The sequence below is a fragment of the Lactuca sativa genome, chromosome 2, assembly GCF_002870075.4.
Source record: "Lactuca sativa cultivar Salinas chromosome 2, Lsat_Salinas_v11, whole genome shotgun sequence".
In the NCBI taxonomy this organism is placed as follows: domain Eukaryota; kingdom Viridiplantae; phylum Streptophyta; class Magnoliopsida; order Asterales; family Asteraceae; genus Lactuca; species Lactuca sativa.
Window position 1 is genome coordinate 184800135 of NC_056624.2, and position 25154 is coordinate 184825288.

General features: G+C 36.5%; 3 protein-coding genes across 3 annotated transcripts; all 3 read left to right on the forward strand.

Moving 5' to 3' along the window:
- Positions 1 to 421: 421 nt before the first annotated feature.
- LOC111891929 (uncharacterized) lies at positions 422 to 2529 on the forward strand. The gene is made up of 3 exons (XM_023887993.2): positions 422 to 578; positions 746 to 834; positions 2227 to 2529. Exons 1-3 carry the CDS (start codon positions 540 to 542, stop codon positions 2372 to 2374), a joined length of 276 nt encoding a protein of 91 aa, XP_023743761.1. The 5' UTR covers positions 422 to 539; the 3' UTR covers positions 2375 to 2529.
- Positions 2530 to 16006: 13477 nt separating this feature from the next.
- On the forward strand, positions 16007 to 20456 carry LOC111891915 (alpha-mannosidase 2). Its single transcript, XM_023887975.3, has 4 exons — positions 16007 to 16824; positions 16939 to 17088; positions 17268 to 17300; positions 17396 to 20456. Exons 1-4 carry the CDS (start codon positions 16216 to 16218, stop codon positions 20126 to 20128), a joined length of 3525 nt encoding a protein of 1174 aa, XP_023743743.1. The 5' UTR covers positions 16007 to 16215; the 3' UTR covers positions 20129 to 20456.
- A 1456-nt stretch (positions 20457 to 21912) lies between these two features.
- Positions 21913 to 23951, forward strand: LOC111891926 (cyclin-B1-2). Its single transcript, XM_023887991.3, has 4 exons — positions 21913 to 22118; positions 22202 to 22302; positions 23496 to 23593; positions 23674 to 23951. The coding sequence occupies exons 1-4, from the start codon at positions 21993 to 21995 to the stop codon at positions 23772 to 23774; spliced, it is 426 nt and encodes a 141-aa protein (XP_023743759.1). The 5' UTR covers positions 21913 to 21992; the 3' UTR covers positions 23775 to 23951.
- Positions 23952 to 25154: the final 1203 nt, after the last annotated feature.

The following is a 25154-nucleotide window of genomic DNA, read 5'->3' on the forward strand; positions in this document are numbered from 1 at the left end:
CAAATCCATTTTGGATCAAAGTTGCTAGTTTTGACATGCCGGAGAGACCATTCTTGCAATTTTTTTATGCAATATTAGTCCTTGATTTAATTAGTAAAAATTTTTCATTAACCTTTGAGAAAATTTTCAGGCCACTATTTGAGAAGTGACTTGATTGTATAAATAATTTTTTTAAAACGGATTAAACATTGTGCGATCTTCTAAAAAAGTAAAAACAAATCAAATCTCAAGCCCATGAACGGAATATTCCGCGGGATGAGTGATGATCACCCATGACCCAAGTTGAACAAGTTGGTGTGCACCTATTTGGAGCTTTGACGGCCAGTAACGGCTTCTAAATTTTACGTTGAGGGGTGTAATTTACCAACACTTCAAACATCAGGGGGTATTCACAGAATCCTGCCTTGATTGGGTAGCCAGGGTAGCGTCTTTTATATAAAGTGTGAATAAGGTCAGCGTCTCTTCTCCCCCATTTCATTCGCAGTGACCATCTCTTTCTCATCTTTTGCACTTTTTTCTCCTCCGCTAGAGTGTCAACAATGGCTTCTTCATCGCTCAAGCGTTGGGTTAGGCCCGAGGTTCGTAGAATTAAATATTTCTTTACCCTTCTCTATTTTTTCGGATTTCCTTTTTCTTTTTTGTATTTTTTTTTTGTTTTGAATATGATGCCGATCCAAGGGATAAGCTATTTCATCGTGAACGATGACTTGTGAATCTGATCTGATAGATCTGACGGGTTTGATAGGTTTATCCTCTGGCAGCAGCCATGGCAGTCGCTCTCGGAATCTGCGGAATGCAATTGATTCGCAATATTAGCGGCAACCCTGAAGTCAGGTTTGTTTCTCTCTCTACCCTCACAAATATCTATATACTAAGTTACGAACATCAACAAATCGCGAATCAATTGTGAGTTTTTTTTTTTTTTTTTTTTTTTTTTTTTTTTTTTTTTTTTTTTGTCGTTTAAGGGTTTGTAGATGATGTTTGATTTGTTTACTAGTTTTTGCTTCCATGTCTAAAATCAAATCATAGCTTCATCTGATTAGGAAATATGGATAGTTAAGGGATTATAACCTAGAAACCTGTTTAATCGTGACTGAACAACTGATGAACTATAATCGCATTTTAAAGCATTTTTGAACAAGTTTGCACCCTTTTCAAGCTGAAATATCTACAGTGAAAGGTTTGATATTATTGAAGTTGAATCTCTTCATACCAGTAATTTATTTGTGCATAATTTAATCATAACATCGTAATTTTCAGTACAACTTATCATTAGCTCTAAAATATCTACCATTTCATAATCCGAAGCTCACAAATTTGAATAATTCAAATAAGGTGGTTCTGAAACATAGTGTGGATAAAGTATCTATTTGTATAAATTAATATTGCAGAACAATAGTTATGATCCTTACATTAATGTTAAAGCGCTATATATATACTTGAAAGTTTATTTACTAAACAACGCACTTAATTCGGTACTTCAAGGATCCAAATTATATTGCCTATAGTTGCACTCAAATATTAAAATTCATATCTTGAATGCCAAAGTTTCAAAGTATGTGCCAAAAACAAAAAATTCTATTTTTGATGGTCTAAACTTTGAAACCAAATTCTGAAAATATACACCACTTCTATAATTTAATTAGGGACAATGTCACTAAATACTAACCAAGTTCATAATTGTTCCATATAGGTCAAGAAGACTTTATATAACAGTTTCAAACACTCAAAGTTACAATTTTGTTCCATTGTTTTGGAGTTTTTGACATTTTAGTAACCAAGTTTCACACTTGTTCCACCTAGGCCCCTCAAACGCTTTTAAGTGGTTTAAACACTTAAAATGTAAACTTTGTTTGATTGTTTTGAAAATTTTATGTTTACTATCCGGTGAATCAGTTTCTATAGCCGCTACTTTTATATTTTAATTTTTTTTCAAATATGATTATTTCGACTTCATGCCAGAGAACTATAATCATGTTTTTTTTCAAAGAATTAAATTTTGATATTTCTGGCCTAAAGTCGTAATAATCACTTAATACACACATCCATAATCACAATATAATATGGTTGGAAGGTAAAATTTATATTACTTGTGTAGGGAATTAACACGACTCTATTTTGCTTATTAGACCTTGTGAATTTAAATTTTGGTTGTATGTGTATATGTAAATATGGATGTTGAGTATAAATTCGTTATATAAATTATTTTTTTATTGGGATATACAGAGTGACTAAGGAAAACAGAGCTGCTGGTATATTGGATAACTTTGTGGAAGGTGAAAAATATGCAGAGCATAGATTGAGGAAGTTTGTTCGCAACAAGTCTCCTGAGATCATGCCATCTGTCAATTCTTTCTTCACAGATCCAAAATGAAGCAAACTTAATGTTGTGTGTGGCATTGCAAGTCTTTGATTTTGGATTCATTGTTATGATTTATAATCAGGGAAAATGTTTTGAACCTTAATGGAATTGGTGATATGATTTATTTTTCTCTAAATAATACAAACTCTGTCTAAATGCTTGAAACATGACTATTTCTTTTGACTTAACTCGGAATGAATGACCTAGTGGATTAAGCCAATAAAAAACATGGCTTAATGTATCAAGATATCAACATATGACCTATTTTTCCTTTTTTTTTAACAAAAAAATTTCAGCTGCTTTCATGTTATGTTTCATGAATATTTTGAAATTTGTTTTGTGGAAGCCTAAGGGTAGAGTGGTCATTTTGTTTCATTCAGATTGACTTGTTCAATCTAGAAACTAGAAAGGAAACACCTTTATGTATTTAACATTTTGTGGAGACATATTTGTTGAGCCATTTATCTAATTATGACTTAAAAGGGGTGAAAATGGTGCCTATATTATGCTAGTCATGGTGAGCGTGTATGGTCTTCTCTAACTTTTATGAGTCAATTGTTATGCCGCGGTTAAAATCAATAATGGTGCTATTTTCTTTACTCAAAATAAACAAACAAGAGAAACTGTTTTCTTTTTGTTAAATGTTTTAAGTAAACTTTATAAACAACAGCCAACTATTCAAATTCACATGACTATCGATGCATAAACCATAATGTTATAATGTGTGTTAGGGTTAGAAAGGATCGAGTTAATTGTAAGATCATACACAAGCCAGCATAACATATGGTTGTTTTGGGAAAGAGGTGAAATGTTGGTAATTTGGATGATGGCCATTTGGTGTGCAATTGAAATTAACATGAGTACCAAAATGGTTAAAGTGTTGGCTAAAAAAGGTATGAGGCTCATACTATATAATTGTATACAAGACAAGTTTGATTATGAACACGACGAAATGTGTGGGTCAAGGTGGTTTATTCCCTCTTGCGGGGTCCAAGGGGCAGAGGGCTTGAGAGTGGTCCAACTGACTCATATGAGTAAGGTTGATGACAACTTCCTAAAAACCTCTTTAAAATTTCATGTAGAAGTACAATGGAAAAACATGATTAGAGATTTAGGGTAGAGGAATAAGGGAAAGATGAAGGATTTGCGTATGGTCAAGTGGCCAGGGACATCTCACATTGTCTGTATTTGTCCAATCAATTTTGGCAGTTGTTTTTGTGGAAACTATTTTCAAACCGTAGAAACCATTATTTTTTTTTCAATCTTATCCATATTTCTGATGTATGAATACATCTACTTGGAAATTGTCACTTCTGTTGTTATCTTAGAATCTGAACATTCCATATATTCTTTAGAAGAGTTGTTTTTATTTTTATGTCTAAATCTAAAAGTACTTCGAGGATTATCGTACATATAAAGTTTTGAAACTTGAGCATATTTGAGAAATATCAATACGAAAATTGAACTTACATGATCTTTAAGACATCAAGAAATTCCGTGATACCAAAATTTTAAAATAAATAGAAGTTAAAGACGGCAAAGTGTGAATAAAAATGTCATGTTCTCTCTTTTTTATTTTTTTAATTCTTTTTCTTTAGGTTATAATAATATCGAGTTAAAAAAATTCCATATAGATAAATATTTATTAATCCAAACTAAATTATTTGATTTATGGCGAAGATGTTCATATTAAAGTTATCATTATATTGACCAAACATGGTTTGGTCAAAGTTCAAACTATGACCATTTTAAACTCAAGATATTATCAGAGTATGGTGGATACAAAGTTACAACTATATAATTTTCGTATATTCAATCAAATTACTTAAAGTTTAAGTTTGGGATTACATTCTTATCTATGTTAATTTGCTATCTTTTTTTTCATGTACTTGCTTTAAATTGATAATGCATGTTGATTGATTTAACTGAAAACTAAAAAAATAATGCAATTAATACAATCATGAAGTATAAACAAACAATTAATATATTTGTAAGTACATGAAAAACTACCAAATATATATTTTGTGTGTTTATATAGAATTGGTTTTATACAACGAAACAAACTCACACATGCCACTTATATGACTTGAAATGATGGCTTTCTTTCCGAAGAAATAATATCTCTTTTATTTCATAGTTCGAAAATAAAGAAAACTGCAAACAATGGTTGCCAATTGCCATGATTTGTTGATTTCTTTACCATTAGGACTTGTTTGGTTGACAGAAAATGAATGAAATTCGAGAAAAATGATTTCAATTCTCTTGAATTCAAGCGTTTGGGACTTAAAGGGGGAAAAATGATTCCAAAATGAAATAAAATTTCCACCATATGGATGAAAGTATATTCCTTCCAACGTTGGATGTAAAACATTCATTTTCATAAAGAAAAATGATAGATTACAAAAATATCCTCTTACTTATAAGAAAACCAACACACACCACTACTGCTACCGACTGCCAACCGCCACCTACTACCACCAGGACCATCACTACCGTCGCCACCACTACCACCGTCACCACCGCCACCATCACCCGCCATCAATACCCACTGTCGCTACCACCATCACCATCACCAACCACCACCACCATCTCCACCACTACTAACATCACCCACCACCACTACCAACGCCTCCACCAAGTCCATCGCCACCGCCACAAACACCACCATCGCCGCCACCACCATCACTGTTACAACCACTACTACCATCGCCGCCACCACCATTACCATCATCCACCACCACTACAATCACTGCCACCACCGCCACCGCCATTGCTGTCACCAATACCGTCACCACCACCACTCAAACACCACTACCACCGCCACCACCACCACTACTGTCGTCGCCACCACCACCACCACCACTACTGTCGTTGCCACCACCACCACCACCGTCACACAACACAACTACCACCGCCTCAACCACCGCAACCACTGCCACTGCCGAGATTTTATTATTTTTATAATTTTTATAATGTATCTTTACATATAAGTAGGGTTGTAAACGAACTGAACGTTCGGCGAACCGTTTGTGAACTGTTCGGCGGGAAGTTCGTTTAGTTAAATAAACGCACATGAACAATGATCTCGTTCGTTCATTTATGTTTGTGAATGTTCGTTTACGTTCGCTTATGTTCGTTCATTTAAGTTTATTTATATTCATTTATATTCAATTTTTTATTATTATATTGCTATATTATATGTTTGTTTATGTTTATATATGTTCAATTGTGTTTTTTTTTTTACCTTTGTTCGTTTATGTTTGTTGTTTATGTTCGTTTAGCATGTTCACGGACATAAACGAATGAACATGAAAAAAGTAATTTGTTAAACAAACGAACATGAACAAGAAAATCTCATTCGTTTATCCGTTCGTGTTCATTTGTTGTTCGACTAACTTAAACGAACGAACATGAACAAGACCTTGTTCGTGTTTGTTTGGTTCGTTTACAGCCCTACATATAAGTTAGAAAATAAAATAAAATTAACCAAAACTGACAAAAATATAATTTTGTTATTTTATATGGATTCCAATTCTATTTTCCTTGTGAACCAAATAGAATCTAGATTTAATTATAATTCTATTTTCTGTCAACCAAACATGATATATGATATGTAATTCAGTAATTGGATACAAATTCCCGACATAGTCATTTTCCTTTTCCAACTCCAATTCCAAATCTAACGAGTTTCAAAATTACGCATTTTAGTCGTTTAGGTTTAGTTTAGTCCTAAATTTGGTCCCAGCCAAAATTAAAAAGAGTATTTTATCTTTTTTATTTACTTTTTACATCATTTTTAATATTTTCTTTTATGTTTTATTAAATGGAAAGTCAAAGGACCCATATCCCACCCACCTCCTATTCCCCTTTCATTTACAATATGTTCAAAATTAAAAAAAAAATGTGTGCTTGATTGTTTCTCACCATAATCGATAGATTTTCATCGAACCCTCTTCAACTATGTCATTTACATAGGACCTTCTTCCATTAAACGGGTTTCCACAACTTATTGATTAACTATAGTAGATCTATATACATGACACCCACACCGTGAACCAAATACATAACAACATTTGTGGTATTAGAGACAACATTCATAAGGTGTTTCAAATCACCATCATCAACTCTCTTTATAACATAGTACAAAATCAAGATGTTGGAGAAAAAAAACTTAATAGAACTATCTTTCAAACCTATCTGTATTGACACCAAATGTAGCACCCAACAATGTTTATATTTGTGGTCAAATATACAACACATTACTTTGTATTTTCCCGGATATATTGAGGTTCATCATTTATTGTACCTGAAAACCCTTAATGCAAACAACAATGAAAACCTTGAGGCTTTGCTTTGGTTGCCTTTGTCTACCTTTTTGTGGTCCATGTACCAATACATTTGTAAAAGCCATAACTCTCTTTTTTGATATGATGTTTTGTTACAAATTAGGCTACTCTAAAGTAGCAATAAGAAATTCATTTTTCTGAGAACGTTCTTTTTGTTACAACTAATAAAATTTAACTATATAACATTTTATACCATGTTATATAGTTCAAGACAATATTCTAGTTGGTACATTCATAGTATAAAAGTAGAATTTATGTTGGATTTTTCAACACTGAGGGCAGATTCTTCCGAATATAAAAAATTTCACAGAAGATGGGAGCATTTCACAAATTAGATTTAGTAAAAACCGAGCTGCAAATATAGAAATCGATAAATCGAAACTACAACGAAAACCGATAGTGCAGTTTTAAGTTTTTCAAAAACTAAATTTTTTAGATGCAGTGTTGTTTTTAGTTTTTCATAAACCAAAAAAAACCGAACCACGCCGAAAACCGAAACTAAACCCAACCGCAACTATTATATATAGTATTTAATTATTTATTTAAATAATTACTAATGTGTTATTTGTAAGAAAATTAAATAGGTGTGTTTTTTTATTTATCTTATACCTTATGTTTTTTTAGTTATCACAAACAATGATTTGAACTTTTAAAACTGCTAAAAAAGTCTCAATTATCCAAACGAGTTATGAAAAATCTGAAATATTTAACTGTGGTTAAAAGCACTACAAATTAACCACACAAAAAAACCCGTACAAAATCCATGCGATTAATAACCAAACCACAAATAAAAAACCGCATCGTAAAAATAATTGCATAACCGCACTGCAAAAATACCTCTACCAATCAGTTTTGAAAACGAAATAAACGCATTTGTGGTTTGCAATATGGTTTTGGCCAATAGCTACATCGAATTGTACTGACTCATACAAACCACACTGCAAAATTATTCTAAAAAAATGTAGTTTTGAGCATTTTGTCGGTCACTAAGAGTCAAAGACCCTACGAATTTGGTTTTTAGTAGGGGTGACAAATCGTGTTATCGTTTCGTGTTTCTGTCTGACACGACACGACAAAATTTTATATAACACGAACACGACACGACACGATGTCGTGTTTTTTTAACTAATACGAAAACGGACAAATTAAAAAACGACAACACGACACGACACGAAAAATATAATATATACTAAAAACTAGTTTATTTAATGAATATTTTATTAAATATAACACAACAAACATGAAAAACACGATAAATAACTACTAAACCGTGTCAATTTCGTGTCAAATTTTGAACACGAACACAACACGACATCGTGTTTTTTACAGTTAACACGAACACGAACACGAATTCAAATTTCAATTGCGTCCAAATTTCGTTTCGTGTCGTGTATTTTTGTCGTGTCGTGTCATAAATTGTCACCCCTAGTTTTTAGGCTAGAAGGATTGGTGTCACTTTTGCCACATCCATTTAGTTGTCACATAAGCGCCACGTAGGATTTACCACACTTCTTCACAAGTTTGTCATTTAGATGGCGTGACTTGCCACTTTTGTCATGCTATTTTTTTTTAACTTAAATTAATTTATATAAAAAATAATCAGTTTAAACAAATTCTTTTTATAAAACTTAAATTTCATTAATTTGAAAGGAAATTACAACACACTAAAAAAATACAACATAGAAATTAAAAATACGAAACATAGGAACTAAAACCACGAAACATAAATAAACCTAAATATTATATGTATTTTTTGCAATCTCGTCTTTATCCTTTAATGTCGATTCTCTTTCACATCCGATAAGATGGCTGATATTTTTCGTTAAATAGCAATGTCATGAGATTTTTCCTTATCTTTCGCGACACTTGAGTATTGCTCCAAAGTAGCTTTCAACTCGTCCATTTTGCTTGTCATTTTCTCAATGTCACTCGAACTACTTGCGGACCCTTTGCCCTTTCGTTTTGCTTGGTCTCTTCCCATGAGAAAACTAGCTCTTGGAACCTTAATAGGCTCATCTTTGTTGAGGTCAATCTTGACATGCGCATCCGAAAATTGACTGTGAATGGTTTCATATGTTTTGGTTCTTTTAAAACAACTACCCATAAATGATTCCAAAGTTTTGATATCTTTCCACTTTTTTCCACTCCTTCACAATATTCCAAACATGAATAAATTTGAAAGGTGCCCCCTTATCACTGCGGTAAAGTGGTAAAACTTTTTGCAAGATTGTTTAATCGTTTGCACCACTTTGCAATTGACACGTCACACTCAAGTAAATTTGATTTTTTTTTGTTGTCTCCAAGCTTCATTTCCAAGAGAAAACGCCTAGTAACTTTCCGGAAAAAAGTTGGCGCATCTTGGTTTTTTCTGGGTCTTCCGAAACATCTACCCACGCACGAGCCAACGCCGCTTCTTCCTTCGATGTCCAATTCTTGGAAATGCATTTCCTTATTTTTTTTGGTTTCCGATTGACGTGGAATCTGTTCAAGCATAGAATCCGTTTCGGGTACGACTTCAGGTTGAGAGAGAGTTTTGGAATTGGGTTTGGCATTGGAATTGGAATTGCTAGGCGAGAACAATGTCAAATAGGTTATGCTCATTTTCCGGTTGGGATTACACTTAATATTATAATTGAAATTGAGGTTGAGATTGAGATTGAAATTGAGATTGCAATTATGGTTGGATATGGATAGGATATGGGTAGTATGCACTAGGATAAATGAAACATCCCAAAAATTATAAGGTAAAAATTTCACTTTTAGTTTAACCAGAAACACCAATTATCTTTTTCCAAACATTCAAAAATATATCATAATAAAACAGTCATCATAGTACAATCCCAAAATCATCAAGTTGTGGAAACATGGGTGGATGCACTGCGATCAAGCTAGACTCTTCCCTTTCGAACCGGAAGTACCTGAAACCATAACCATAAAATCGTAAGCACAAAGCTTAGTGAGTTCCCCAAAATACCACATATCATACATACATACATCCATCGGGCCTCGCCCGATATTCATCGGGCTCCATGCGGTACAAATCTGTCAGTAACATGCGATGGGCCCCGCCCACTACACTCATCAGGCCCCGCTCGACATACATACAACACATACAAGAGTCACACACACAACTAACATACAAATAACAATAACCCATGGTTTAGGCATCAAGTCTTCATGATCACCAAGGTTTAGGTATAAAGTCTGCATGATCACCAAGGTTTAGGCATCAAGTCTGCATGATCATCAAGGTTTAAGCACCAAGTCTTCATGGACGTCAGGGTTTAGAGTACACCGGGTGAACACATCGTTCACAACACCTACAGGTTGCGAGCCTGCTAGTGTTCCACTGGACTGTCTAGAATAGTCTGTGGTTGTCATCCATACTCTGCTGAATGACGGGGCCATCATTTGGGAAAGGCTTCTCACATCGTCCACCTCTCACCCTCACCTCGTGGTCTATAACACCTCTCAACTCATCATCCAACTCATATTTCATCTACCCATGTTTTCCCCAACATTATCGTAGATATAAAGTACATATACAGTTTAAATCATTTAAAACATGTATAAAATTGTTCATCCAACATAGATAGCAAGTATACATATAATATGCACACACAACACGTAATTTATATAGAATACTTCATATCTATGTGTAAGCTGAAAGTAACTATGCACTCACCTGATACGGTGGTGACTTGGTCCTCGGACAGTACTTCTTTACTCTTTAAACAATTTCCCTCGACAAAACCTAGTATTAATACCACTAGGGTTTAGTCTAATGTTAACCGCGACTAATTAATAGTCTAGCTATTATTATTATTATATAAGCGTTAAACAACACTCTATATAACTCATAATAATAGCCCAAATAATTATTTTAAGGACCTAATAACATTACTATAATTATTTGAAAGCTATATTGAAAATTGCATAGGCGTAGCTCACTTACAGCGGGTTTTAAAGAAAACCGGGCTTCGCTTGGAGCAGCGTTTCGAAACCGAAAGACCCTTTTTCTTGGGACTCCGGGAGCCTCGGGGCTACCTTTGGGTGCTAGGGGTTTTTCCTAGGGTTTAGGTGTGGTTTGGGGTCTTAGAGAGAGAAAGAGAATTGGTGTGAAAATGTGTGAAAAACTCGGAACCCTTCGCATGCCTTTTATAGGCGTCTGATCTCGGATTTACGTTGGGCGTCGGATTCAGCTACGCTGGGTGTAGCTCGGATAAGGCTCCAACTCGCGTACAACTGGCTCGCACTCGGAAGAGGATAAGGTTCGAAGGTACGCTGGACATACCAACCTTGGACGTGGGGCGTAGGGCGAAGCGAGGCAACGTGTCCGAATCCGAAGACCAGACTGTGATCAGCAAGAGACGACCCTGATTGAGCCACGTCATCACCCCCCTCGTAGTTTCGCATTTTTCTTTCCCGACTTCTAAAAATCATAACTTTCGCATACGAGTTTCGTTTTCGACGTTCTTTATATCCACGCGTATGCGGGAACGCACTCTACAACTTTCGTTTAGACTCCGTCGACTAATTTTGACGTTATTTTAAAAGTTATATTTTTAACAGGCTGGGACGTGATCGGTCCGTTAAAAATTCATAACTTCTTCGTCCGACGTTCGTTTTCGTCTGTCTTTTTATCGTTATGCTAGAAATAATGAAATCTTCGATTCTCGTTTAGGTTGTGTCGGCTAAAAACTGCTCGGTCTAATATTCAAACTCCGGGCTGTACACTGCTAGGCCGAAACTTTGAAAAATCATAACATCCTCATACGAAGTCAGATTTGGACGTTCTTTTTATCGACGCTCTCGGTTTAACGTTTTCTACTACTTTCGTTTAGATCGCTAAGGCTAAAACTCACTTTATCGTAAAATTACTATTTACGCTTCGCGGTATCGTGCCGGTTTCATCACAAAACTTTGATGGGTCATAACTTCTTCGTTATAACTCGGATTTCAGCGTTCTTTTATATGTACGGAACCCTTGTAACATGTACTACAACTTGGTTAAGATTATTTATTCTAATTAATCTTTTGTCGAGAAGTCGTTTTCGACCCTTATTATCTCTAAATTGACTAGCTCGGATCTATGGGCGTTACATTATACCTCCAGAAGATAGATGAAGATGCACAAAGTCTGGATCCACAAGTTCCAAGTTAACCAACATTTCTCCAGTGAGCCCATTCCTCTTCAATGTGTACCAAAAGCACTCCAAATCACTTAAAGTCCTAAGAATGCTTGAAACATCCCAAAATTCAAGGCCAAAAATTTCATTTTTAATTAGGTTATTACATAAAACCAAAGTGTGAATAATCAAAATATAATATTATGAAACCATATCAGAGTATAATCCCAAGGATCTCGTGTGCGGAAAACATAGTGTGATGCGCTGCGACCAAGCCGGCTCCTTTCCTTTGAAACAAAGTACCTGAAACCAAAATTATAAACCGTAAGCACGAAGCTTAGTGAGTTCCCCCATCATACCACATACCACATATACCATCGGTATCTTCCAACTGGTAACCGGGGACTATTTCACCCCTACCACTATCACATAATAATGTGTCATAAACATACTAATCACGTACTAACATCATAAGCATGTTGATCACACACTAACATATCATAAACATACTGATCACATACTAACATATCATAAGCATACAGATAAGCATTACATGGGTTTTGTATACCCCTTCGGTATCTTTCAACCGGTAACTGTCATTGGTATCTTTCAGCTGATATTTGTCATCGATATCTTTCAACCGGTATCCGCCATCGGTATCTTTCAACCGGTAACCAGGGACTATTTAACCCCCTACCACTATCATATAATATCATGAGATAATCATACATTCAGGCAGTTCTGGGGTACTGACCTACCCTTCGATCCTATCGACCGAGTCAGGGAAAAACTATTCCCTGCTACTACCACTAACACACATAGCATATCACATACACATATCACATAAACATATCTCATAAGCACATCACATAAGCATGTCTCGTGAGCATATCACATAAACATACCAAGATAATTATCACAAAGACAATTATCTACCAACTACCCCTGTTGGTGGGCAGGCAGTGTGGCCTTAGACCCACCCCTACTGGAAGGTAACTCACCTCACACTGCTGAAGTCTCGTAAACACAATCCCACATTGCTGAAGTCCCGCAGACTCAACCCCAGCTGCTGGATGACAGATTCCCGAACTGTCAATACCAAAATAACACCCAATTAATAACTGGGTTCCACTACATAACCATAACACATACTTGGATAATTACTACATTACCCCAAGCTTGGCGTAATCAAGCCCAAGGCCCAATCCATAGGCCTAAAGTCAACTAGGAATCAAAGCCCAACATATGGCCCAATATTCCAAATTGGGCCCAGGCCTATACATGGTCTTATTCTAAGGCCCAATATCATATAATCATTAAGGCCTAACTATGGCCCAATTTTCCAAATTGGGCCCAACCTTTTACATGGGCCTTGCCCTAGGCCCATTAAATTATTTCAGTCCACATGATTATTCTTGGATGGCCCATTAATAATCCAATCATCAAGGCCCAAAAGAAAGGCCCAACAATAAACCCAAGTAAAGTTAAGGTTTCTCATAAAATGCCGATTAGGGTTAAGTTTCCTACTTAACCCATTAAGGACTCAATCCACTAAGGACTTAATCCATTAAGTCCAATATTGCTTACATTAGTTTTTGCCAATGGTTATTATTTAATATCTCCAGTTATTAAATAATTCCCGTGCGTGTCCCGATTAATTATAAAAATCAAGGTTTTATCGTCATCAGGGTTTCCAACCCAAATACTAGTCCATTTATTAATTTGTTGGGCTTTTAGGTCAATTAGGGCTTTATTGGCCCTATCAAGCCCACTATAATAATATTAAAGCCCATTAGGGTTTTCATTAAGCCCATTAGAGTCCATTAAGCTTTATTGGGCCCATTTGAGCTTACAAGGCCTATTAGGGTTTACAAGCACTCTAAACGAATCAAACTCACAAAGCAAGCACACCGCCACCCGACACGGCAGCCGGTGGCGGCACCCACCACCCTAAGGTGGTGGTTTTCCATTTTCTTTTCATTACTCTTCTTTTTGTTACATTTTACAATGCTAAAACCCCAAATAATCACACACACACACACACACTAACACAACCACATATACATAACAACCTAGTGGCGGCCGACAGTGGCGAATGGCAGCAGCCACCACCTCACGGTGATGGCGGTTATGATCTCCGGTCAATACAACCCACAAGGCACTCCAAATATCCATCCAAACGCACCCGAAAGCCTACAAACACCCGAAATGGTGGTTAACAATGGTGGAGCGGCGGCAACAGGTGGCGGTGATGGGTTTCTTTCGTTTCCTGGCTAAGCAATTATTTACACAACATTAACTTTCCAACATATAGTCATACACACCGCAATTCACACACACAACCACCTCCTCATGGTGGCTGGTGGCAACAGAAGAGACAACAGCTCCCAACAACCGACTAGGTGGTTGAGGAGGTTGGAACAAACAGGAACAACCGCCACAAGGCCACCGGTGGTAGAAATCCACGCTCCCAACTTCCATTCATCGAGAAGAGCGAATGAGAAGAAAGAACGGTGGTAGATAGTCTTACCCAGAGATTCCCGATCGCTTACGACCACCCAGCAGCGAACTGGTTCCGTTCGTCGGCCTCCAGTGGTCTTGCAAGCTGCACTCACGTCTCCGGTAGTGGCTCAGTGGCGACGACGCCCAATGGCCAAGAAGCGGCTACAAATTCTGCTCCACCGACTTCTCACAGCCACGACATAGATTCGTCGATCTCCGCTTACGTCAGCAACAACGATGGTGATGTTGACTCGGTGGTTACGAATTCAATGCAGGTGGTAGTGACGGCTAGAGGGGTGGAGGAACAAAGGTGGCGGATGCAAGGTCATTTTAGGGTTAGGGTTTAGAGGATGCGGCTTAAATGAAGAAACATGGAGAGGGTGACGGGTCTTAACCCGTTTCTAATCAAACTTCTGCCGATTTTCACTTCCAGTCCCTCCCTCTTAGATTTATTTCAGGTTAGGTCAAAAATTACAAAATAACCCCCTGCATTTAATATTCAATTCATAATTGGTCCGGAAGTTACATTTTAATCCCCATTTCTAGATTTTAATACATTCGAGTCCCGATACAACCACTCCTATCAACTTATTATCACCTTAGAGCTAAATTAAAATAATATAAAATACATCTCGAGGTTTTACGACCATTATTATTTATTTATTCGTTTATTTATTTATTTATTTAAATAAACAGGGTGTTACAATGCTCAAATGAAGGCTAAGGTTTCGATTTTAGGGTTAAGGTTGATGGAGGTTGAATATAAAAGGGTTTGGACATAAGTTAAGGCCTTTAAATAAGGTCCAAGACCCTAAATTAGGGTTTGCACCTGACTGGAGTACGCCCTGTATACTCCTGGTACACCCAACGTACTCTAAAAGCCATCCATGATCATCCATCCTAGTATGCCCCACGTATTCCCTGTACGCCCAACATACTAGGCTTAACCCTAACACCACCAAACTTCCGTAGGCCATAACTTCTTCGTTTTAAGTCCGATTACGATGATTGTTATATCCACAAAATGGTAATGAGAAGCTCTACAAACCTATCAACTCTCCTTTGCCTTAAAACTTCCTAAACTTAAATCTAAAATTCATAAAAGGCCCGAACCATCACTTTATGGTTATACCCCTGGGCTCCAGAACACAAACCGAACTCTCGGACAACCTAATCTACATTATCCACATCCAAGGGGGGGGGGGGGGGGAGGGGGTCTACACCCCCTTTTCCCAAACGCCCAAAGCCTTATGATAACTGATCTTTTGGTGACAGCCCCAATTTAGGAAACGATTCAAAACAAGGCAAAATGGTAAGTTGGAGGTGAATAAATAGGGCGATCACTTTGATTTTGGATGAAAGTAAGTGATAAAGGTGAGATTGAAGTAGTGTTTTGAGTATTTTTCTTGCTAGTTCTTGGAGTTTTTGGATTAGGAGGGGAAACCATTTTCACAAATATGATGAATATTTGAGTGAAAAATGGAATATTGTAGTTAGTATAAAACAAGGCATCGAATGATATTTAATACAAGAAAAAACAACTTTTTGAAAAAGTCAAGAAATCCTGATTTTTTATAACTTTTTGAAAAAGAACTTTAAGAGCTTTTAAAAGCGAAGCCGAACAAGTACTTAAGAATTACAATTTAGAACAACAAAATTACATTATGTGTAGCGATATTTTGTTACAACCTATGATTCAATTGATGATAAAACTGCGTAAGAGCAATTGACGAAGAAACGACGACTTCATGGCCTTTGCGTCCAGTAGTTGATGGCTAAACGAAAACCGATGTCTAAGACGGTCTTGTATTGACTCAAAGCCCCGACTGAGTGGACCGTCTCTTTCGGCTACTCCGCCGATCTCATCCTCCTCCTCATGGCCTTCTCCTCTTCTCACGCCGGCAACTCCAACGTCCGTCGTGGAATTGGCGGCGGTTGGACCCGCTCTCTCCTCCCATTCACATCATCAACCACCAAATCCGGTAAACACATTCGTAAATCTCGCAAACGCGCTGCCGTCAAAGACTTCTTATTCGCCAATTTCTTTACCATCGGACTCGCCGTATCTATCTTCTTCTTTTTTTTCGTTGTTTACCTTTACGGCGTTCCAAAACCTATCTCCTCGCAATTTCGTATCGGCAATTCGCGTGCCTTTAGGGTACGTAAGCCAGTTTATCGGAAATCTAAATCTTCTTCGTCCGGGCATGTATCGTCGAATCACTCTAATCTATCTTTAGGAGCTGCTTCTGTTGATTTAACCACCAAGGATTTGTATGATAAGATCGAATTCAAGGACGAAGATGGTGGACCCTGGACGCAGGGGTGGAGGGTTTCTTATAAAGGGGACGAATGGAACAACGAGAAATTGAAAGTATTTGTTGTACCCCATTCACATAATGATCCTGGTTGGAAGCTTACTGTTGATGAGTACTATGATCGCCAGTCTAGGCATATTCTCGACACAATTATCGAAACTCTTTCTAAGGTACGAACTAAATTTCATTGTTAACTTGTTGTTTTTATGTTCGATCTGCTAATTCTTGATCTATTTATGCGATGGAAACGTTTCGAATGGATGGATTTGCTATGGTAAATTTAGGATGAACGGAGGAAGTTTATCTGGGAAGAGATGTCCTACCTAGAGAGATGGTGGAGGGATGCATCAGATGCTAAAAGAGAATCTTTGATCAAGTTACTGCAAAATGGGCAGTTAGAAATTGTTGGAGGAGGTTGGGTGATGAATGATGAGGTAATGTCGATTCAACAAGCTAAAGAACTCTTCACTCTATCACTTGCTTCCATTTAGTTTGCTCCTATGGTTTTTTGCCTTCAAACATAAAGTAGCTAAATTTTGCCTTCATCAAAGACATGGCTACTTTCATTTTGCCTTTAGCCTTACTGAACTCCATTTTTGAATGACTCTTGCAGGCCAATTCACATTATTTTGCCATCATCGAACAGGTATCTTTTATCACTGATTCATCTCAATATAGATTGTTACCTGGTTAAAGCATCCATTCATGTTACATGATATCTTTTCATTTCAATTTTATCAGATGATGGAGGGAAACATGTGGTTAAATGAAACTGTTGGCATAATCCCAAAAAATGCATGGGCAATCGATCCATTCGGCTATTCATCCACCATGGCTTATCTTCTTCGGCGAATGGGCTTTGAAAACATGCTTATACAAAGAACTCATTATGAACTCAAAAAAGAACTGGCTTTACATAAAAATCTTGAATACATATGGAGACAGAATTGGGACACAGATGAAACAACCGATATTTTTGTTCACATGATGCCCTTTTACTCCTATGATGTCCCACACACTTGCGGGCCCGAGCCCGCAATATGTTGCCAGTTTGACTTTGCAAGAATGCACGGGTTCATGTACGAGCGATGCCCCTGGGGGAAACATCCGGAAGAAACAACCCAAGAAAACATGAAGGAAAGAGCCCTTACACTTCTTGACCAATACAAGAAAAAGTCAACTCTCTACCGGACAAATACCCTTCTTGTCCCTCTTGGAGATGATTTCCGCTACATCAGCATCGATGAAGCAGAAGCCCAGTTTCGTAATTATCAAATGTTATTCGATTACATAAATTCAAGCCCGGAGTTAAACACTGAGGCTAAATTCGGAACTTTAGACGATTACTTCCGGACTTTACGTGAAGAATCCGAAAGAATAAATTACTCACGAACCGGTGAAATCGGGTCGGGTCAGATTTCCGGGTTTCCTTCTTTATCGGGTGATTTCTTTACTTATGCTGATAGACAACAAGATTATTGGTCTGGGTATTATGTTTCACGCCCTTTTTTTAAAGCGGTTGATCGTGTTCTTGAACAAACCTTACGTGCCACTGAAATGACTATGGTGTTTCTACTAGGGTATTGTCAAAGGGCTCAATGTGAAAAATTACCTACTGGTTTTACCCATAAGTTAACAGCTGCAAGAAGAAACTTAGCTTTATTTCAACATCATGATGGGGTCACTGGAACTGCTAAAGATCATGTGGTTCAAGATTATGGTATGCGTATGCATACTTCTTTACAAGATCTTCAAATCTTCATGTCCAAAGCTATTGAGGTTCTTTTAGGGATCCATCATGATAAAAACGATCAAAACCCGTCTCGGTTCGAGCCCGCTTTGATCCGGTCCAAATTTGATGCCCAACCGGTGCACCGACCGGTTAGTGCTAATCAAGGAACCGTGCAAACCGTGGTCCTTTTTAATCCACTTGAACAAACGAGAAACGAGGTTGTTATGTTTGTTGTTGAGAGACCCGATGTGACTATTTTGGACTCGAATTGGACTTGTGTGAAAAGTCAAATATCTCCTGAATTGCAGCATAATAAAGTCAAAATGTTTACTGGAAGACATAGAGTGTTTTGGAAAGCTTCGATTCCTGCCATGGGGTTACAAACGTATTACATCGCGAATGGTTTTGTTGGATGCGAGAAGGCCAAACCAGCAAAATTAAAAATTTCTTCAATTTCCGACACTACCCCTTGTCTTGCGCCTTATACTTGCTCAAAGGTGGAGGGCGATTCGGTCCAGATTCGAAACCGGCATCGATCTCTTACGTTTAATTCCAATTTTGGCTTGTTACAGAAAGTAACCGAAATGAAAGGCGCACAGAATGTTGTTAACGAAGAGTTGGCGATGTACACGAGCCCCGAGAGTGGGGCCTACCTTTTCAAACCGAACGGTGACGCCTCGCCGATTACAGAGTCTGGGGGCGAATTGGTAATTTCCGAGGGGTTTCTGGTTCAAGAAGTTTTTTCGCATCCGAAAACATCATGGACGAAATCGCCCGTGTCCCATAGTACCCGGATTTATAACTGTGAGGGGTCAGTTCAGGAACATTTGATTGAAAAAGAATACCATGTGGAGCTTCTCGGGGGTGAATTTAATGATAAAGAATTGGTTGTTAGATACAAAACAGAAATCGATAACAAAAGAATCTTTTATTCAGATTTAAACGGATTTCAAATGAGCCGTAGAGAAACATATGACAAGATTCCTATACAAGGAAATTACTACCCAATGCCATCGCTTGCTTTCATGCAATCCGAAGGGCAGCGATTCTCCGTGCACACGAGGCAGTCATTGGGTGTGGCAAGCCCGAAAAATGGACGGTTCGAGATCATGTTAGATCGACGGTTGTTACGCGATGATGGGCGTGGACTCGGTCAAGGAGTCACCGATAACCATCCGATGAATATAATTTTCCATCTCACTTTCGAATCCAACGTATCTGTAACACCCGATCTTATTCCAAACGCGGGTCCCGTAAGTCCGTCTCTTTTCTCACATCGCGTTGGGGCCCACTTGAACTACCCGTTGCACGCGTTCATTGCGAAGAAAGCGGAAGAAATATCGGTCCAACCGCCCCCGAGGTCTTTCTCGCCTTTGACGGCTCAGTTCCCATGTGATTTGCATGTTGTGAGTTTTAAGGTTCCGCGGCCGTTAAAGTATACTCAGCAGCAGGTTCTAGAAGAACCTAGAACTGTTTTGATTTTGCAGAGGAGACATTGGGATTCATCGTATTGTTGGAAAGGGAGGTCGGATTGTTCGAGAGTGGATGATGAGATTGCGAATTTGAATCTGTTGAACATGTTTCAGGGTCTTGATGTGTTGAATGTGAAAGGTACTTCTTTGAATCTTTTGCATGATGATACTGAGATGCTTGGGTATGGTGAACAGCCGACAGATGGGCGGGTCGTTATCTCGCCCATGGAGCTCCAGGCTTATAAGTTTGATTTACGACCTCATCAGTGACCTCTTAGTTACCACTTAAATATATAATATTATGGCTTTGATCTTTGATGAGACGAGACAAAAGGACGAAAGTACCCTCAAGGGTATTATTTTTTGGTGACAGTTACTTGACAATTTTAAATTGTCCAAGAAATGAAGCATTCGGGGTTGTTTCATAGTTGAAGTTGTAGGTCGAAGAGATGATAGTGTTGTAGCAGCTTGGTTCTTTGTTTTATCTCTTTGATTTTTGTTTTTTTTAATGTATTTAGGAAAACGATTGGTGTTGTTTTGTACACTTATTAACATATGACATGATCAAATCAATAATAGAAGGATTGTTTAGATGGTCCTTTGTTTGTTTGTTTGTGTGTGTGATTCAATTTAGTTATATGGTTTAACTCATGATTTTTGACATCAATTCTAAAGGTCTATATTAACCAAATGCCGGACCTGATCACTAAATAATGATTCGGTTGCTAAAAGTTATATATATTTTATTTATTTATAAGTAATTGGTCCTTATTTATTATAAAATCATAATATAGGCTTTTTTAAAAGTCAATTTGGAAACTGCAGGGGGCTGTTTGATGCACCTCTTAATGGGTTTAGTAAGGGTTTCGTTCGGTCCGATTCATATTGTTTGATACCACAATTAGAAACCTTTGACATGCATCATATCGTGTCTAATAAAAGGTTGAGTCCGACTTAATTATTCTTTAACTTAATTAGATCTAACTTGTCTAATAAAAGGTTGAGTCCGACTTAATTATTCTTTAACTTAATTAGATCTAACTTATCCGTAAGTAAATATGCTCTTTATGGTGAATGGTTTATAACAAACCATTGCTTTGGTGAATGGTTTATAACAAACCATTGCTTTTGAAACTATTGATGCAAAAGCTTAGGATCTAGTATGGCCCAAGGTAGGTCCTATAACCTATCTAAATTTTCAATTTCATTTACAATATATATTGTAGACAAATTAGGAATTACCTTAGAAAAAATAAGGGACCTACCTTGAGTTTGTTTTTTTAAAAAAATGTTTTAAAAGAAGAAAAAAATAAGTTATTAGGATCAATTTGTTATTTTAAATTATGGGATTGATAACAAAAAATTAACCACTCTTAATCGGCACTCTCAAAATATCGGTAAATAAATAAATTGTTATAATAAAAAGAAGCCCACATGCTAAAGACTCTCACTCTCCGTTCACCGCTTTATCAATAGACTGATAATCAACTAGTTTTTTATTAAAAACGTACTGTTTTTCCATTTATATTTCAATCATTTTGTTAAAATTTTTGGTGGTGTCTGATTGGTTTTAACAAGTTGAACTGATTCGTCCAGTTTTTTAAGGTACACGACCTGATCCCAGACAAGTGTTGTTGAAATTTTTTTTTTAGTTTCACTTAATTTGGGAACCACGTGATTTTTTGGTCTAGATTCGCCACTGCAGAAGCTCCATTTTATTATTTTGTTGCTCTATCATCTGATATTATTTAATTATCTAATTTTCTTATAACTTAAAAATCATGAATCTTATGTTAATTGTAATGAAAGACGAATCCATCATTTTTTAAGGCTAGAAACTATATAATTGTGATAAAGTTGGTATTAAGAACTATGATATCTTGATAAGTTAATGGCTTAAGTAATTGTAAATTGGTGTGAAAGTGATAGTACATTATTGGGTTACAGGCCTTGGATTTATTATGCCGAGCCGAAAGAATAAAATTTCATTATGTTAATGGGCTTTATCGTTAAAGGCCCAATGTATTTATACTCATCCCTCAGTTTCTTGAGTGCAAAGTTTTCTTTTGGGTATTTACAGGGTTCATCGTTCTCCTTCGAAACGAAGAACGAACAAAGGAAAACATCAATAATCATGGACGCATCAAAGAGAATCGAACACGAAATTGGAGGTCTAAAGAACGATGCACTTCGATTTGGACTTCAAGGTGTCAAGAGTGACATCGTCGGATCCCATCCCCTCGAATCCGCCTTTCAATCGGTACATAGTCTTCATCTTGCTAGATTGTACATAATGCTATTAGGAGAAGATCTCTAATGCTTATTTTATTTTCCATTTCTTAGGCAATCGTGAGAGAAGAGGATATGAAGAGGAAAATGCTTGCAAACACCTACGGCTCCGCTTTTCCGTTAAAGCAGGAGTTCGATCGAAAAATCCTTTCTAGGTATTCACTGGTTTATTTTCAAATTTCTTTTCCTATAGCGATCTATACCAACATGCTGCTCGTGATATCTGATGCATTCTCGTCAGTTGAAATTTGAAGAAAACTAGGGTTATACTTATCTGTGGGTTTTTTTAGTCCGTTAGAGACCCTTAAATTAATGAATCGAGATAAATATAAGAGGCTTAGCTCAGTGCTTTGAGCACTTTAACGATGAAGAGAATAAACTAGCCATCCCTTTTTCATCTACCTGATGCTCATACCTAGCCTGGAAGATAACTTCAGATGGCCAATATAGCAAAAAAGTTGGTTAATTTGTGTCTTGATTTTGTGGCATAGCGATTTTCATAATGTTATGATGGATCTTGGTCATTCAAGGTAACTATGGCACATGCCAAAGTTTGTTGCAGCTAGATCTTTTACCAGACAATGGGTTAACCTATCATTCTGTCCAATTTTGATTTGATGACTTCTTTTCTGGGTTTCATACAAATTTGTCCAGAACTTCATGATCGACTTGTGGGTGATTTTTCATTAAATTTCTTGCCTTAGTTCTTTAAGTTTACTTTTATATTTACATGGAAAAAACTCTGAAATTACATTCTTTTGAATTGCAAGTTGGTGAGGGTCTAAGCCTTTAGAATTCGATTTATTGAACTTAATCTTTTATAAAAAGGATAATTTCATAAAAAGTAACAAAGTTTTCAGGTTTGTTCCGCATAGGTTCCTGAAACTTCTTCTTAAGAGGTTTTAGCACTCAGAGTTTCATTTTTATGTCATTTAAATACCTTGAACTTCTATATTGTTTAGCTTTCGTCTTTTTGATGCTGGTTTTGGTTGTGGTCTGTAGATTTCTGATTTTTTTTTTATTTATTTTCTTTTATTTAAGTTTCATACTTTCTTTCCTTCTATAAATGAAATACTTGAGATTTCAGAATTCAGATCAACCCTTAATGTTTGCTGGACTGACTTTTGTGTAATCTGGAGTATGCAGCCTAATATAAACTAGTCTGTATTGATTGTGGGTAATTTTGCCTATCATTTTTAATATAATTAGAAAAAACAGTTTTTTATCAGTTAAATAAGATGTCATGTCATTGTTAATGATTGAGTGTGTGTTTGCAAGAAGTATATATGTTTTTGATGAATGAATTATTATTATTAGTTTTCCCTTATATAATGTTTTGTGGTTCCAGATTTCAAAGGCCTCCTGGACTTATACCATCCTCCATGCTTGGATTAGAGTCAATTACAGGAACTTTGGAAGATTTTGGTGTTGAAGATTACCTCCAAGGTAACTACATGATTTACTGATTTCAGTAATTTTGCTGTAAAAATGGTATTAAGGTTTTTGTTGATGATTTTTTTTTAAAGGTGTTCATGATACTGAGACAATGCGGGTCCCGGACATGCATCATGGAATGGAAGTTCGTGTTGGGCTCTCAAAGGGACCAGTTCACCCCAGTTTCATGTGAGGGGAGGTGTAGTACTTTCTTTACTTGAGAGTATCTATATAATTTTCAGATGTTGTGTTGCAGACATTTGTGGTTTGACTTTAAATATCAACTTAAATTGCATATTTTCGTTTCTTTAGATGTGTATTTGAACATGTTTTTACTTGCTTATTATTGTCATGTGTTTTCTTTTACAAATTAGTATTACATGCAAGATAGAATCTGGTTGTGGGTGGACATAGGTTTATTTATATAAGCGACTTGAGTTGTGATCATTTACAACATTTGATGTTGCTAATTTTTTGAGAAGTTGAAGATATCGTGTTTAATAATGCTGAGAGTTTGAAATTTTGTTGGCAACTGAAGTGGGCTACTAAGGAAATTGTGAAGACTGAAATGTACTTTTTAATTTTCTTTTTATTATGGCATTGTATTTCTATTTTTTTTAACTAGTTATTGAATTCAACTTTAAAATTATTTTCTACTCGAACTGAACTTTGAAAAATATACATATTATAGCAATAAGAGCATCCACAATACATTCTTTAAAATGTATTAAACTCAGGACATCCAAAATAAAATAAGTTCTATCAGAGTTTAATCAATTGTCATGTCATTTTGTTTAAAATTTGATATTATAGTGTCTAAAAGTATAAAATACCTAAAAATGCACGAGTCTAAAGAAATGAAATTGGAAACTATATTGGGGTGCTGGAGTGATAGATATTTCTTAGGGTAAGTGATGTTAATGTTCTTTTTAGATGATAAAACTTTGTGTTATGGTATCTCCATCCCCGAACCCAAAAATAGTGAAGTCATAGGTTCTGTTAACTTTTTAAAATATGATTTCAGTTTAACTATCCATAAAAACCCAAAATATTAATTGTCACAAAAATATATACCGGTTTGTTTCGTTTCAGGAACTAAATGACAATTCACATTGGTTACTTTTATGTCATTTCAATATTCGGTACTTTCGATTAGGTACAGCTTAATCGAACCACTATTGTACTCTATATTTTCGTTCGGTATTCATTTCTTACTTTTGGTATTTGGTACTTACGGTTCAGTTCTGCTATTGATCTCACCTCTAGTCGAAGTTGCTTCAACAGCCCGTAAGGAAGTTGTTGCCAAGAGGCTTCTGTTGACTTTTCAAAAATGCTTCAAAAAACGGTTATAATTTACATATAACGCTGAACAATATCATACAAAGGACACCATCGGTAAGTTGAGGTGGATGCCTCTATCGATGGTGAACACTAGGCCGTGATACTGAATTTACCGGTGGTATATTACCGCTGGTGGAAACCCACCGATCACTTTGGTGAAGAGAGATGACATGCATGATAAGCATGTACAACTAGCATCATACAAAATACATTACATGGATTTTATTTTTTT